We start from the raw sequence: 17183 nt of genomic DNA, 5'->3' as shown, positions 1-17183 counted from the left end.
TTGTGTTTTTTCTTAACAACCTTACTTAATCGATCCACCTTTATTTTTTTAACTCAATAAATATTGTTTTAAAACAAACAAAATATTACCCAGCAAAATATTTTTATTTAGTCTGGCGCTTCATTATTTATTGTTCTTTATATGATTTGTTTAATTCACTGTTTTTTATCCATTTAATTCGTTAAACATACTAAGATATAAAATAGCTTTTTATAACTTAACCGTTATTGGATATTAAAAAATATATATTTGTTTAGAAAAAATACAATAAATACGTTTACATGATAAAATATAGACTTTTTATGTTATTGTTAATTTAAACTATATATGTTGGGTCGGTTTCCAGGCTTTCGTGAACAGTATTTAAATAATTTCTGAGCCGGTGGTCACCACTTCTTGATATTTCGAAAGAGAAACTGTTTAAGAACTCTTTGCAATGAGGATATTTTAGTGGACAGAAATATCTGTTTGCGGAAATCTGCTGAATACTTTTAAAAAGTTTGCAGGTAAAAAAATTCAATGAAGCCCAATACGAAAACTTCACAGCATATTTCCATCACTTAAATTTGAGAGATTTTCAAATATGCTTTCTGTTCAGAAATATTTAAGGGGGGAAACCACATTAGGAAACTGATTTTCTTGCGTTTCTCATAATTTTTTTTAAGTGTAACAAATTGATTAGAATTTGATCAAACTAGACATTATTTTATCAAACTTTTGCACTACATTTAAAAATGTTCTTCATTTGTGTTGAAAATGCTGAAGTTATGGGCTGTTGTCCACCTGGCATATTTATGTAACGGTGATATTTCAAACCAACAGTAAGCTTGAAAGAAACATATTTCTGGCTTTATATGGAAAGTGACATTTACCAGGGTGTAAAGTGATTCACTTTTAACCCAGGTAAATGTCAACAATCACTGAATAAAAATGTTTGTTTCAAAAAATATCTTATTGTACATTAAATCATTCTCAACAAATTTTATTCATATTAAGTACATATTACAAATTATTTTACTAAATTAAGTGTAATCGATTGATTATAAACGGCAACAGAAATTGTTAAAATCCATGCTGAACATCCTGGTAATGTTTTTAGTACTGGAGCTTGACATTTCACCAGATATTTTTGCGATTTGAACCTGAGAATCTGTAGATTTGTCAACGTACCCTTCCGCTACGGTGAAAAAATTCCTTACCCCTAATCTCTTCAACCGGAGAATGTCACCACCGCTATTTACCAATAGTGTGGTTGCCGTTCTTCGGAAAAAGTGTCCCGTGTAAGTTTCACAATGCGGAAGCTTTAGAAACACTGCAATTTTTTAGGAAATTGACTTATTGAATTGTGGCCAAATGGCTGGTGAATGATTTTACCGAATCTTAATTGTAAAAAGAAGTTGTTTTCATTTAGAACGACTAAACGAAGTGCAACATATGCTTTAATTAACGTTACGCATTCTTCATTACTCACTATAAATACCCTTGACTGGTAGGTTTTTGATGTATAAATTTCGATGTGAACCTTATTTTCCACGATATTAGCATCAGCCAATTTCATGTTATACATTTCGCCACTTCGACAAGTACCTGATACACCAATTATTATGAGTGCAACCTTTATAATAGGTGGCATATCATCAGGTGCATTCTTCAAAAACGCTGCATTGTTTCAAAAATGCCAATAACTTTAATATTTAAAGTAGTACGCAACATTGAGTAAATGGACCAAAGGGTTATCGGCTTTTTAATTTTGGCAGTTTCGCTAAAATATGCCAACACAATAGTTTCAGAAATAGCTTTCTGAATACCTTTTTGCGAACACCAACTCTTGAAAACATCATAAACATTATCGTACTTTGCACGACTCTTCTTAGGTAACAAATCTTTTTCCAAACTTTCGGCGGCTTCTTTCAGTGGAGAAGAAGTACAAATAATTTCTTCTGAATCGCTCATTGTCTTCGAAAACACTTTTTTGATAACAATCTATGAAAGATGCAACTAATTCATAGACCTAGTAAACTATGGACTGGCCTTAGAAGGAGAGGTCAATCGCGCTGATGTGTGCAAGGCAGATGAAGCTAGTTGAGGCAAATACCGGTAATACAAAGGATGGTATACGGGTATACCGGTACAAAATGCCGTAAACAAACTTTGAAGTAAATGTCATGTATTAACATTATTGATTGATTTCTTGAATTTTTGTGCGATCTAGTTAGTGTATGTGAATGATTCGTAAAAACTAAATATGGTGTAATCGTGTTCTGCGATAAATTGCGTAAAGAGATGTTTTAGGTGGAGAAAAAATTAAATTTCATAGGTAGGAAAAAAGTTATGATGATACCAACATGTTTATACTTTTCGCATCTTTCTGAAAATAACGACCAAGTACAGTTGTCTCTGATGATAACTTATTAGATTATATTATTTCCCCCATCCTCAAAATAAAATGTCATTTTAACGTCAAAATTTTGCCGCTTTAAATGTGTTACTCTTCAAATTATTTTTTAACATCAAACCGAATATAAAGAAAAAGTTTTAACTGAAATGTACTTATAATGTGCTCCAACAAAAATTCTCTTCAAATAATATGTTGAACGAAGAAAGCATCGACATAGTTTCAATTTATACAGTTCTGCAAAGCAAGAAAATATGAAATATTTGAAACAACTACGTCAGAAGAGCTTGCAGTAATTTTAACCGATCGAGTTTACGATATGAGGAAAATAAATGGAGAAATACATAAATAAGGCATTATAAAAACTATTTGGAATATTATAGCTAAAACAATTCAAATATTGTACTGTAATTAGGACAGTAATATAATAAACCCTTTTACATACCTACACTACTGGAAAAAATGAAAATTTTTTGTCTTTTAGTCTCTATATTATTTTTATAAAGTCTTTGAATACGGCCCAACAGAAAAAAGGGGTAAGGAATCGAGTATAGCTAGCTGATTGGTTGAATTAAATGTAGCGCGCTGCAATCGAAATTCTGTAAACGAAGCTTAAGCCCTTACTAGCTCCATCTCTCTCGCACACGTCCGAGCAATTGCCGTTTATATAGGGAAAATGACAGTTGGGCGAGTCCAGTAGTTTATAAGGTCTATGAACTAATTTGAGTTTGTATATTTGACTTTTCTTAGTGCCATAGTAACCATTACAAAATGCCAACTTGCATTTAAAATATATGGTTGTAAATAAAATATTATACAAACCTCGGTGAAAAGTTTCATCCTTGTCTCGAAAAATGGTTCGCCTCAGCGCTACGCGCTTTTCTCTCGACAAGAATGAAATACTTTCCATATCGGTGTGTAATATACTATTTTTCACTTGTTTTTACTGCCCATGAAAATTTAGACGACCTATCGAAAAATTAGTTATTTCATGTTGTAGGCAATTAAATTACCTACAATTTAAGATACCTAAAGTCATAGGTCGTCTAGATTTTCATGGGCAGTAACAAAAATGAAAAAGCATGTAATTTTGCCGTTTATCTGTAATTTGCCAACTTAGCGTCACTTCTTTCGAGTTTCGATTTTCTGATATTATCATTCCACATACTTTTCCCCAGATATCAAAAACTAAATTAGGTACTTTCTTAAATAAAGAATAAGCTTGTATTCATATTTGGCTGTTCCAAAAACTTCTCAATTCGCTGATTTATTTAAATATCTTAAAGCACTTTTACATCTAATTGTGACTCACGCTAAGAGCAAGAAAACATATTCTTACTTCAAGAATTTACAAAAGTTTTTTCATTGTTTTTGCAAAAAATCCTTTATGTTAGTAGATTAGCTAATTAAATTTCCTTTAAAATGGTATTTTTTTTTCGATACGTTGAAAATTCGTTGAGTTATCTCCGGCATAAACTCGCAAAATTGAAAAATTTTAATTTCGAGAAAAATGAGTGAAGTTAGCGGTAAACGAAATTTGCGATTTTTTTTTAGACACACGGCTATTTAAGTATCCATTTTTCGCCTAATCAGCAATGTCTGCGCCATAAAGAAGACCTTCTTCCTATTCAAATTGTTGTGATTTGTCATAATTTGTTTAAACACTTCTAAAAACACTTTATCGGAGGCGTGCCGGCGTGTTGTATCTGTGCACCTGTACTTTCCGTATTCCACCGTACCTATTTCATCGTGACGATGCGAAAACGAATCAATTGCTTTAAAATGTGTTGTAAATTGTAAAGTATCTACATAAACCAATTACTTTTTAAACAGAGGCTAATTATAAACATTTCATTTAAAAACTAATAAAACATACGATCAGAAAAATTAAATTGTAAAAAATATTTTTAAGAGACCTTAGGGGAACTCATTTGGCTTGCTTCTTAAGAAAAATATAATAATAACATGAAGTCACTCTTCAACAAGCAACAGTAATTATTACATACAAAATTCTGTATTCAGAATTATGGTTTCTAAAATTATATAGGATCTAATAATTAGTAAAACATACAAAAATCAAATTGTGAAAAATATCTTAAAGAAATCTTAGGGAGGCACTGACTCCCCCGCTTCTAAAAAAACTGCTACTGTGTAGGAAATTTTAATTATCTTCTCACTCTCCATTTTAGTTTAGACAGTCTGACAGATACCGAATGGCATTTGCCTAATTCTTTCTTCTCTAGTAATTTCCTGACCGATTATATTATCTGGACTATCATCAAAATATGTGTATTAAGTACTATAATTTATTTGTGTTTATAGCTCTTTTACTGTTAGACTAATTATTAATTGTCAGAATTATAATTTTTTAACGTACTTACTACTAACAGTATTCGTATAAGAACTCGTAATAACAGTTTTATTATTACGATTATTTTACATGCAAAGCTTAATATTCCCATTTAAACAAGCATTCTTTTATATTATCTAAAATCGACGCAAATACAATTCAAACATATTGAAGTTACTCCGACTCTGGTTCGGCAAAAAATACCTTAGAACGACAACTGTGACTATGGCCCTCTTTTCGACAGTATCCAAACTATAGAAATGTTGAAATACGAAGGATTTCTTCAATTGTTCGGCATGAAAAGATGACGGATAATATAAAATATCAGAACATGTACCTTTCCTGTTTTGTCCAATTGATTTATAAAACTACTCAATAATTCTTATTAATTCATGTATAAACAGTATCCTAAAAGCATTCTGCTGGGTGTGGGTATGTTTATAATACCGTACGCGTTTATCTGTATGTTCAACAGTCGTGTAAAGTTCAGGAAACGTAAGATAAAAAATATGTTTTTTTCCTTACTTAAAATGTGTTGTCAGTTATCTCACACCCTGAAGAACACTTGTATGAGTACTACAGTGAAGAGATATCGTTTCTAACTTGCTTAGATTTTTTAAACAATTGGACAAAAAATTCATTAAAAATAGCGCATAAAACGCCCCCCTTAATGTGAAAATAAATCTTCTGTTTCTGATGCATACATAAATTATTTGTAGTATATTATACCCATCTATTAGCCGGTTTTATCCTGATGCCTTAGCAAATTCGCAAAACAGGTTACTTAAAAAGTGATAATGCTTAAACAATATTTGCAAAGGATAGGCGAGTAGATTTTTACTTTATTCTAGAATATTCACCAGATATTGCTGGTAAATTCGATGCTAGTTGGCAGCATGTGGCCTATAGAGTACTTCTTTCAATCAATATAAACAGTTACAAGAGCTAATAACAAAAAAACATAGATTTTTTAAAAAGAGTAAAATTAAAAGCTTCAAAATGCCATTTCTTTTAAAAGTTTTGGTATTTGTTTATAAGTATGTGCAAATAACAATTATAAATTCTATTCTTAAGGAGAACTTCCTGAATAACATTCCTATGTAAAAAAATAGTACTTATGATCTCTTTGTAGTAGAGCTTGATTATAATCATTAATCGCTAGTCATTTAATTTGCGATATTCAACATAAGTGTATGATTATAGATAAACAAAATAATTACATTTAAAACTTGACAAAAATTGTATAAAACAGTGTCTACGCGGCTTTGCCAGTGTGTACTTATGGAACATACCAATCAGTAACGAAAATGGTGGTTCCATTGTTAATACTGTCCATGGTTGTAACATCAGTTCTCAGTCAAAGCTGTAACATTAGAGATACAGACGAGGGAAGTGTCTGCGTCTGCAATGCAAAATACTGTGACACTGTTCCAGAATTGGATGTATCTACTGGAAAATATCAACTGTATTCTACCAGCAAGGCCAAATTAGGCTTCTACAGCACCACCGGATCTTTCGTCGAAAATACTGATGGAGAAGAAAGCTCTATCACTGTCGATCAAGATACGAAGCATCAAAATATCATCGGATTTGGTGGTATCAACATAAAGCTACTACCAGAAGGGGCTGAAAAAAATTTAATAGAAAGCTATTTTGGTAACAGCGGTATCGCGTATAGTCTGTGCAGGGTTCCTATTGGTGGAACTGACTTTTCAACAAGAGGATATTCTTATGATGATGTTGAGGGGGACGACACGTTGGAACATTTTGCGCTTCAACAGGATGATTTAGATTATAAGGTAAATAATTCTATTGCACATTACTTAGACATGATCAGCAAGCACTCATAGTGACCATTAATTCCGGAACAAAAATACTGCGATTGTGTCGTAGATACCTTATTTATATTAGATCAATGTTATATGACGTTTCAGTTGATTATATCAAAACCATAAAATCAAATAATGATGCAGACTTTCCAACACCAACTTGTATTTAATTTTGTAAAGGGTGTTAAAGAAAGAGCAAACATTTTTAGTAAAGACTAATTAATCCAAAACAGTTTTTAAATATTCATGTAAACATAAGTATGCCTAAAAACGTTTGGTTACCGAAATACAGTGTTAAAGCTTTTGTGAAAAAAAAATCCAAATGGTTTTACCAAAGCAATTTAAATTTGGTTTAAGGCATTAGCTAATATTTTATTTGAAATGGTGATGATAAATGAGATAAATTGAGGGTGCCAAAGTTTTCTTTAAAAAATTGTTTTCATTTATATCTTCCTAAGGGGTTGACCTAATCAATTCAGATTTGGTGTAGAGCAGTACCTTATAAGTATACATAATTCGAGTATGATGAGAATTAAGATAATTCAGGAGCGGACATTAATTTCTGACAGGGTAAGGCAAATTAAATAGAAAAGGTGTTTTTATATCTTTTCGGTAGGACTCACCGTTTTTAAGAAAATTACAAAAAAATTACTAAAACCCTTCTTGACGGTATGCACATGACAACACAAAATTTGACTTTCTATTTTTAGTAAAACCGGAAAAGTAGTAGAATCCTATAAATTCGGAGTTAATTCTTTATTGTTGCATGTTGATGAATTTTTGAATACAAATTTTTTTATTGTTGTACTACGTAAGGAGAAAGTTAATTATTACTTATAAAGCACTTTGCACTTTGATCTTTATTGTTTTATTGTGTTGTAAAGTTATTTAACGGTATATGTACAATGTACATACCACTGAGACCAATGGTAATGGACTCGTCGTCTATATGCTAAGGCTTATACTAATTCGTCCAGTTTCTCCTACTTGAGTATAATTTTCATAACACGCCCGGTTAGACTAACCAGAATACACATGCTGTGGTTGAAGTCACACATCAGCCTTTAGTTCAAATGTCTAGATTGACATACTGGGATATATTGTATTACTTAGTCAATTAAATGGTTCTGCACTTTCCCCTCATTTCTCTAGACATGTTCGGGAACACCTAACTGAAATTTACGAACGTAGGTGAACACTAGACATATACTCCAGTCGAATTAGAGTTTGAACGTAAAAAAATTATTATTGCACTGTATGATGGGAAAGGGTATGTAGAATGATAATATCAAGAAAGTAACTCGATTGAAGTGACGCTAAGTTCGCAAATTGCAAATAAGTTGCAAAATTACGTGTTTTTTCTCTTTTTTGCTGCCCATGAAAATCTAGACGACCTATCGGAAAATTAGTCTTTAAGGTATCTACAGACGGTCGATCCAAAAATCAACATGTGTGCCAAAGGCCGATTCAATTGGCCGTGAAATTGTTTCTCCAGGTATTTGTTAATTAATTTCGTTCTTTTCTTTGCAACTAATTGTTTAATTACTAGTTAATATAGTAAATATAGGTTCTAACCAATCCAATGAAACGTATCGAAAAAGAAAATTTTCAAAAAGTTAACATTAAGTTGCTCTTTACAACAAACAAAGTAGGGCGTGAAAAACAGCGTTATAAATACATTGTGCTAGGGTCAGGTAAAGGCCTCTAGGAAATTTGCCCTTTTTGCAATTTAAAAAAAATCACCTACGCCTCTTTGTTCCTAAGATTTTTTATAACGTTAATTGTTATTTGCACGTAAGAAAGGGTTAAACTTTTATTTTCAGAAAGTTTTATATTAATAGTTCATGGCATAAATGCACTAGCAGCAGTTCATGAACAGCCCGCATGCGGGAGCGCATGCGCGCGAACGCCGCTCTCTATCGCTCGCGAGATTTTTGACTTGAACGTTTCAAATTCGGTTAAAAAAAATCTATTACTAGCACCGAGTCTCGAAAATCTGCTGCATTTAAACTCTATTTAATGCCAAAAGAGCAAATTCCCGAGCGGCTTTTGCCTAGCCCTAGACAACCTGTATATAACACTGTTTTGCATGTCCTACTTTGTTAGTGGTAAAGAGTTCCTTAATTTCAACTCTTTGAATTTCGTTTCGACACGTTTCTTTGGATCAATTACGATATTAACTTCTAAAATTAGCGTTTAAAAATTAAACAATTAGTTGCAGAAAACGAACGAAATGAATTAACCTGGAGCAACAATTTCACGGTTAAACGAATCGGTCTTTGGCATACATGTTGGTCTTTGGATTCACCGTATTTTCCATAAATTTCATCAAGATCCATCGCTTTTTGCAATAGTAATGCGCAATTTTCGAAAACTGGTTTTTCGCCCTTTGATCTTATAACATACACACTTGTTTTGTTATATCATATCGATTAGTTTCTTATCAACTTGCAAAATATCATACCATATGCCTTATTTGAACTTTGCACCAGTCTGAAAATTAAATTTAGTAGTTATGTTTACCACAATGTAATTAAGAAAATTTGTATTATGTGAAAACTTTGTTGTATAACCAACCTGTAGATTTAAGTTCATGTAGATATTTTGTATAGCACTTAAGTATGTATTACTCTGTAGACACCAGTCCAGAACAAGTCCAATTAGATGACCGTGGTTGTTATTTAAATTTAAACTTTTGCAGTGATTGTGTAAATCCAATTGCTGGTTAAATTTTGAGATTAATACAAGTTGTCAATTAATAAATCATAGAGATACGATATACTAGTGATTAAACATCGATTTGTAACCAGAGTTGCCTATACTTTATATGTGTTTGCCACGGGATTTTAAAATTTAAATCAAAGCCAGAGAGGAAGTAGTAAATTGGTATCACTGATATATGATTATCGTATAAGAATTAGAAGGAGGAAGTTCTCCGACATTTTACCTCCAGAAGCTCTGGCTGGCAACAACCCACGCTACACATATAAAGCACATTTTTCCATATGGTCTTAGTTAAAAATCGTGCAGCAAACATCGTGCAAAAGGTATACATTTATTTGAAATATGTATTCAAAATTTAAGTATAATGTGAGAAATTGTAAGTTTTAGATGTTAAAATAGTTTGCAAAACCACCTGTCAATTATTTTTTATACTAATTAGGACTGTTTTTTTAAATAATTTTAGCTTTGCCAGATTCTAAGAGTTAGATAAGATTCCAAAATAATAATATATAGATAAGAATCAATTAAATAGGAGATAAGAATCAGATAGGAATGAAGTAAAATGAAATTGGTCCATGTAGAATCCATAATTTGAGCTAGGATTAAGTGTGATTTTGGACTGGAAGCTGTCCGTTATATTTGTGATAGATCCGGAACATGTACCTGATAAGAACTGAGAATATAAGTTGTAAGTAGGAAGTAAGTTCTTTATATTCCATAAAAATTTGTGTATGGCCGAGTTACTCTACTAGGGGAGAGTGAAGAGAACAGAGATGTCCATCTGGATAATCCCTAGTGGCGCCTTATAAATAATAAACATATTTTTTTTGTCTCTGTTGAATTCAAGTTTATTTCCAATCCTTCTGACAACCTGATATCAAGCTTCTTCGGTGAACATCTAAACATCCAACCTACGACCAGCCGAGGCAAAACAAACTTCTATAGTCCATGCCGACTAGAAGTGGCTATAACCTTTAATTTATTGTTAACAAATTGGTGAAAAATGACTTTAGTACCTTAAATTGTAGGTAATTTAATTACCTAACTAATTTTCCGATAGGTCGTCTAGATTTTCATGGGCAGTAAAAATGTGAAAAAATACGTATTTTTGCAATTTGCGAACTTAGCGTCACTTCTTTTACTTTTTTGAAATTATCAATCTACTTACCCTTCCCCATCATAAAGTTCAATAAAATGTCTACTAACAATTTTTTTTTTTTTTACTTTCAGTATTTAAGTATGATCTAATTCGACTGGAGTAATAGTGGACCAGTTCCATTGATTTGTCAACCCTTATTGAGACAAAAACATACATTCTATTTACCTAAATTTTAACACCCTGTATATAGAAAATGAAACGGATTCCGACAGATGGTGTTAGAAATTTTTTTATATACACACATAAGCTCAATCAGTGACTATTTCAAATTACTTTAAATTTCTATGTATAATTCTGCACTTCGAACAATGTACTTAGATATTTTCTTGTTATGATTTTTCAATCGTCTGAACTTCAACCGAATTTCGCACACCTGTATCAGAATTAATAGTATAAGAAAAATATCGATAAATAATTATTTAGTTTATAGTGGTTCTCTTAACTTGTTCCCAAAATTTTTAGGATGGATTTATATAAACTATTTTCCGAAGTGAATCCATCCATATCCTTTAAAATGGCATGGCAGATAATAAAATCTTTTTGCGTTATTTTAAAAGTCGTTCGAGATGTCGTATTTGATAACCTAATAAATTCTGAATGTATTAACAAAAATGTCCATTTTGGGCGTTAATATTCCGGGAGGAATTAAATCCGAAATACTAATTTATAAAATCAAAAATATCTTCCCAGCTTTGTCATTTTAAATAAGTATAACTTTTTTATTAAAAAAAGTCCAATATTTTATATTTTGTTACTAAAAGTATAAACGAGGCCAGAAAAAATATTAAAAATGATTATTATATTATATTGATCACCCCTAAAAAATCCTCTGTCTAGAAAATTTGAAACATTTCTGACGAAAACTTGAGAAATTATTAAGGAAAAACCATATTTTATTTTTCACTTTAACACCCTTTTATTATGCGACTTGGGATATAGGTCTGTTAGGTTAAACCAACTTATTTTCACCTAAGGTGGTATCATTTCAGCCCCTTCATTTAAATACACCCCGTATATCAACGTCGAGTATAATAACTTCATACGTTCAATTTGAAATAATTTATAAGTTAGCGTACACTAATCTCTATATTATTTTACTCTAGATTCCTTTTATCCTACAAGCAAAGGCGTTGAGAAACAACAATATTAAACTATTTGCCTCTGCCTGGTCAGCGCCAACTTGGATGAAAACGATCAACGATTGGTTTACAGGTAGTCTTAAAGATGAATACTATCAACTTTGGGCCGATTATAATTTGAGGTTTTACGAAGAGTACAATAAGCGTAACATCTCCTTCTGGGGTATGACTACGCAGAATGAGCCTAGTGGTGCGGGCTGGTCCCCCTCACAAATGGTAAGTGCCTCCTATGGGAAAATGTACTACGAAAATATTTAAATAATTAAATATTCATTAATGGAAAATTCTACTGCTCCTTTCTGGTAACGCAAAACCATAGCCTAGCGTATAAGATGATTTTATATTACTATAAATATTCTTTTTTAATGATTAGTAAGTTATGCCGACATTCATTATAGGAATTTCATCAAAATGGGATATTTTTTGAAATATTATTTAGATACTTACTAATTTTCTTGCAAAATATACAGGGTGTCCCATAAGCACATGATCAAAAAGGTACTGCGACATTCTTTGGCTCAAAAGAAGACGATTTGACTTAACTTTCATTAAGAAAAAATGCCTGGCTCCTCTGCTATTGACTGCCAAAATTCTTGAAAAAAATATGTTTTTTGTAATACCTGGAGAATGTTACGATGAGGGATTTCTTCTGCTTAATGGTGAATAAAATTCGGCTGGTGAAATTTGGATCACGTGCCCGCGCTCCTTAATTAAAATGGTATGGTAAAAGCTCCTGAATAGACATCGCATGATAAGGATGGAGGAACTGCTGTCTTATGATGCGATTAATTGTACTTTCTGGTACTCCAAATTCCATTGTCGGACGGCGGGTACCTACTGATATTTGAATCTTCAGCGATCCTATTTAAAACGTCTCCCTCAACGGCTGCATTTCGTACTTGAGGACGACCCACACGGTCAACGGCTCGAACACCAAATTCCCGTCTCCCGCAAACTCTTTCCAATTCTTGTAAATCGGTAATCTGGAACCCGTCGATTTGGGTATCGCACCGCGTAGACGCGTACACTCCCACCCAAGTTGTCTTCGCAAAACCCTAAGACTTTGATCAGTCGGTCATCTCTTCATTAGAAAACGCCATTCGAAACGAATTGATTGACAATTCATTTATTATAAAATGGCATCATCGCTTACTAGTTCTACGATGGTAGTAGTTGTAGTGAGTAGTTGTTGTACTTGAGTAGTAGTGATAATGACTGTCTAAAATTGAAAAAAAAAAATTGCGTAAAAACTATGAATGCTATAAGATTTTACCAAGAGCAGGAAAATCTCGAAAAAGACTGATGCATCAATAAAAATAAAATGAATTGATTCCAGCGACCAAATAAAAAGTTCTGGTAATTCCTGTACCAAAACACTCAAGAATTTACCACTAGTCCAAGGCAGATGGACGCGGTTGCTTCATCAAAACATGAGTTTTACTTAGGAACAAGTCCACAGCAAGTTTCATTAAAATCCATCGTAACATTCTCCATATATTACAAAATACATATTTTTTTCAAGAACTTTGACAGTCAATAGCAGAGGAGCCAGACATTTTTTCTTAATGGAAGTTAGGTCAAATCGTCTTCTTGTGAGCCAAAGAATGTCGCAGTACTTTTTTGATCATGTGCTTATGGAACACCGTGTATTTCATGAACCTCTAAATAAATAGCCCTGGCTAATTGGTCTACCAAAGCCATCAATCCACATTCACACACACACAACCTCTAAATCTGTGAAAGTAGAATTTTAAACATGAAGTAGTTTTAAAATATCAGGTAACACAGGTGGCATTATACCAATAAAACGCACTTAATTTTATAATTAAAGTGGACGTTTTTTAATGAACTTTGGTACAAACCCAATTGAGAGAAGGTAAAGTCCAACAGCCTAGTCAGATTTTAAATTAAAAGATTTATTAACCAGTGTTGTCAAATAATAATTTTGCAACAAAAATAAGTAAATAACAAATCTGATATCATAAGTAAATAACAAATGTGATAAGAAAGCATGATTCATTATAGAGATAAATGTCATTTGAGCTAAGCTTCACATTGTTATCAGATAAGTTTATATTATCTTAGACCCATTAATGTCAATTTCTCACTCTTTAATGGTTGCGGCGTTTTTCGGTATAATGATAGGTATTATAAATGGTCTGTCTCTTTTAAATTCATTTTCTCTATTTTTTATTATGTGTTCGCAATTTTTGAAATGTGTTAAATAGTTTTCTTCGGCGTTTAAAAAGCAATATTATTATTTTCTGATGCATTACTTTGATATGTTATTCTTGCACATAATATAATATAGCATGGCACATTTAAAATTTTTTATTGAAAACTTTGTCTTTTAACCAAAATTTTACGGAAGTAACAAATTAATTATTTATCACAATTTCATGATAGGATCACATTTTTAGAGAGGAAAAGAAAATTCCACAGTTTTTCTTATTAAGGAAGTATATCGGGTTTACTAAAATGCACAGATGTACTTGAAATTTATTTAGCGTATTACCCAGTGCTCCCTCTGTGCGTCATATTTTTTTGAAACTTTTTTTGAATCTAGATTTTGAGATATTGTTGTTGAAAGTTGTTCATTTTAACATACGTTTATATGGCGAAGATGGACGGTGTGGCTCTTTTTTTGCCCATAACTGAGAAAAAATGTAGAAATTGTGAAACAAAACTTTTCCATAGTATTATCTTATTTTTGATGTAAAACTAATGTAAGTTTAGAACATAATACAGCTGTATTAATCAGAAACAGAAACCAATAATTGCATTTCTGTCTGACTTGAGGATTAACAACGTGGCAACGTCGCAATCAGTTGACAGCAAGGAGGGAATACATTTGAAAAACTTGATAAAAACGAAATTGATTTCAAACATATACATTTTTCCTTTATCCCATGTAAATTGTTATCAACAATAAATTATCCGCAACAGATTATTTTTTGTAATGTTTTTAAAAAACTAAATTAATTAAAAAAGCTGTGATATATTTATTGGAATAAAAAATACAGTCGTAAATCCTTTTAATATATTTAATGGTTTATAAAAACATCGTAATTCGTACCCAGCAATATTTAGGGTTACATAAAGGTTTCTTTATTTGATTAATATAATTAGTAATACTTGAGATAAAAGCATTTGTACAGAATAACAAAGGAAGATAAATATTTCTCAGCAAACTTGATATCTAAAATATCAGTTATAGTTGCAAAACTTTTGTAACATTACTAAAATAGAGATGAACAACACGAATAGTGAGTAATAATGTAATCTCTATCACAGAACCTTCAAAATTGCATCCAACATTTTCTTTGACTTGGACGAGAGATGGGCGCGAGTGTCATTTCATTTCTTTAGAACTAAATTAACATAATTATTTTCTCGTTGTTTTACCAGTTCACATGATTTACGGATTTTAAATAAAGGATACAAATCTTCGCTTCGCGAGGATAATTATATATATTTGCTATATATAATAATTATATTTTTCATAGTTTACACACAATACATTTTTGAACGCGTAGGCAGTTTTACCCGAATTTGACGCGCAATACCTCCGATGTCCGAGGTCTGTAGGTTCGCAGTGTGTACAACTGCACTCGATTATTAGCGCTGTTGTCACATATACATAGTGTTTATGCGTTCATTAAATATAATTTAAAAATACTTAAATATGACATTTTTATGTTGTTAATTTTCAATGTGTATGTTATGTGCATATTGAGTAGATTTCTTTGCTATATAGATAATGTTTATCGCAAATAATTTCAATAGAATTTAATTTTTTCAAGTTGATGGCAGGTTTTAGTCCCATAAAAAGAGCATAGGACCCCCCCTGCGATCCTCACTTCCCTCGGACCCGATAAAGTGATTTGACCCTAATATAAGTGTCCAAAAACGTATACTAAAGGACCGCGCACACAGTTAATGGACATCGGTAACCCGTCAAATTGTATGAAAATGAAATATGTTATAGTTTGAGATGTCCTGATCAAAAGTTGTCATGGGCACAAGACCAAAAAATGATTACTTATCGAGATAAGCGACATGGTCTTTTTTACAGAAAGCCGTATGAGAGAAACAAGGCGAGTTCCTTTCTTTTTTCTTTGTGCCTGTATTTTTTGACATTCCGTATGTCTTTTTTATTAGACACATGCTTGTTTTTACTTTCTATCCGCTTGGTTATTTTTTATGTACGCTTTTTTCCTTTGCGCTTACTTTTTTCTTTCATCGTTCCTGATTTTTTTCTTCTTGACAACTTTTTTACTTTACATACCTTTATCTAATTTTATGACCACTTTTCAACTTTGCTTTTACGCCTGCTTTTTTATCCCTTCAAAAATCTTCTCTTTGTTTCGAGAGGAAGGTGCCACATGCGAACTGGCTTTGTTTCTCTCAGAGAGAAAGAGATAGAGAAGAAGATCCATACGGTTTTCCGTGAAAAAGACTATTTATAAGCGCAATGGGACTCGCTTACTTTCAATGTCGCTTATCTCGATAAATATTCATTTTTGGGTCTTGGGCCCATGACAACTTTGGGTCAGGACAATTTGACGGACTGCCGATTTCCATTAACTGTACGCGTGGTCCTTTGATACTGGTTTGGAAGGTTATTTAAGAACAGCGGTATCAGTAAGTCATCTTAAAGTTGCAATATCGTCCGAATTGTGCTAACCTCAACAAGGAAGGCCCTGTAGATGTTTGCTATCATTCATATTAACAATGACTATTGTTCACTGAAATTTATTGTCTATGTATATACATATGTATAAATAATTATTCATAATTAATTATACTTGCATACAATCATAAAAATAGGTAATAATTAAATTTATGTTCACATATTTATTTTCAGAATAAATGGATAGGCGCGAATTTGGGACCAACTATAAGAAATTCAGCATTCAGCGATTTAAAAATTATGTTACATGACGACAGCAGGCACACGTTTAGCAATCTATCATTGGTAAGATTTATCTTTTCGTTAATGTAAGGATTAGAAAAAAAAAACATTTTAAAAAGTAGGTATGTCCAGATGTTTATTAATTGTTGAAAAATGTTTTTTAATAGTATCGATGAAGACAAAACAATTACTTTTTTCTTATTCCTATTCGCAAAAATTTTAAAGAAATTTGCAGTGTCATTAAAAAACCTTCAGCTTTCAGCAATAATAGCAGAAAATAATTATTAAAAACGGAAATTGGATATAAGAGTATAATTAGAAATGTGTATATTAATATTTGTATAAGAACGTAGAATTTATTTGAAAAACGAAAGGCAACACAAAACGTGGTAAAACTGAAAATTAAAAAGGTTTGTCTTTGCAACTCTCAGTTTTAGATGCAAGATGTTTTTAAAAAATCATGGCGCCACTGGTACAAAAAGGTAGAAATGTTACAGCAATTTTTTAATTCGAAAAGTATATTGAGTCACAGGGAAGATATGTTTAAATACCTAATTTCATTTAGATAATTCTAAATTTAATTATTATTATTATTATTATTATTATTATTATTATTATTATCATTATCATTATCATTATCATTATCATTATCATTATCATTATCATTATCAT

At 31.7% G+C, this 17183-nt stretch overlaps 1 protein-coding gene across 1 annotated transcript in view; it reads left to right on the top strand.

Annotated features, from left to right (window-relative positions):
* The first annotated feature begins 6012 nt into the window (after positions 1-6012).
* Positions 6013-17183, top strand: part of LOC111691999 (putative glucosylceramidase 4) — a 44005-nt gene continuing 32834 nt past the window's right edge. Inside the window, exons 1-2 of the mRNA XM_023455623.1 lie at positions 6013-6544; positions 11561-11812. Of these exons, the coding sequence (XP_023311391.1) occupies positions 6053-6544; positions 11561-11812 (744 nt within the window). The 5' untranslated portion in view covers positions 6013-6052. The remainder of the gene's footprint in view (positions 6545-11560; positions 11813-17183) is intronic.

Source organism: Anoplophora glabripennis, unplaced genomic scaffold, assembly GCF_000390285.2.
Source record: "Anoplophora glabripennis isolate ALB-LARVAE unplaced genomic scaffold, Agla_2.0 scaffold747, whole genome shotgun sequence".
Classification (NCBI taxonomy): Eukaryota; Metazoa; Arthropoda; class Insecta; order Coleoptera; family Cerambycidae; genus Anoplophora; species Anoplophora glabripennis.
This window is presented reverse-complemented; position numbering and strand designations above follow the sequence as displayed.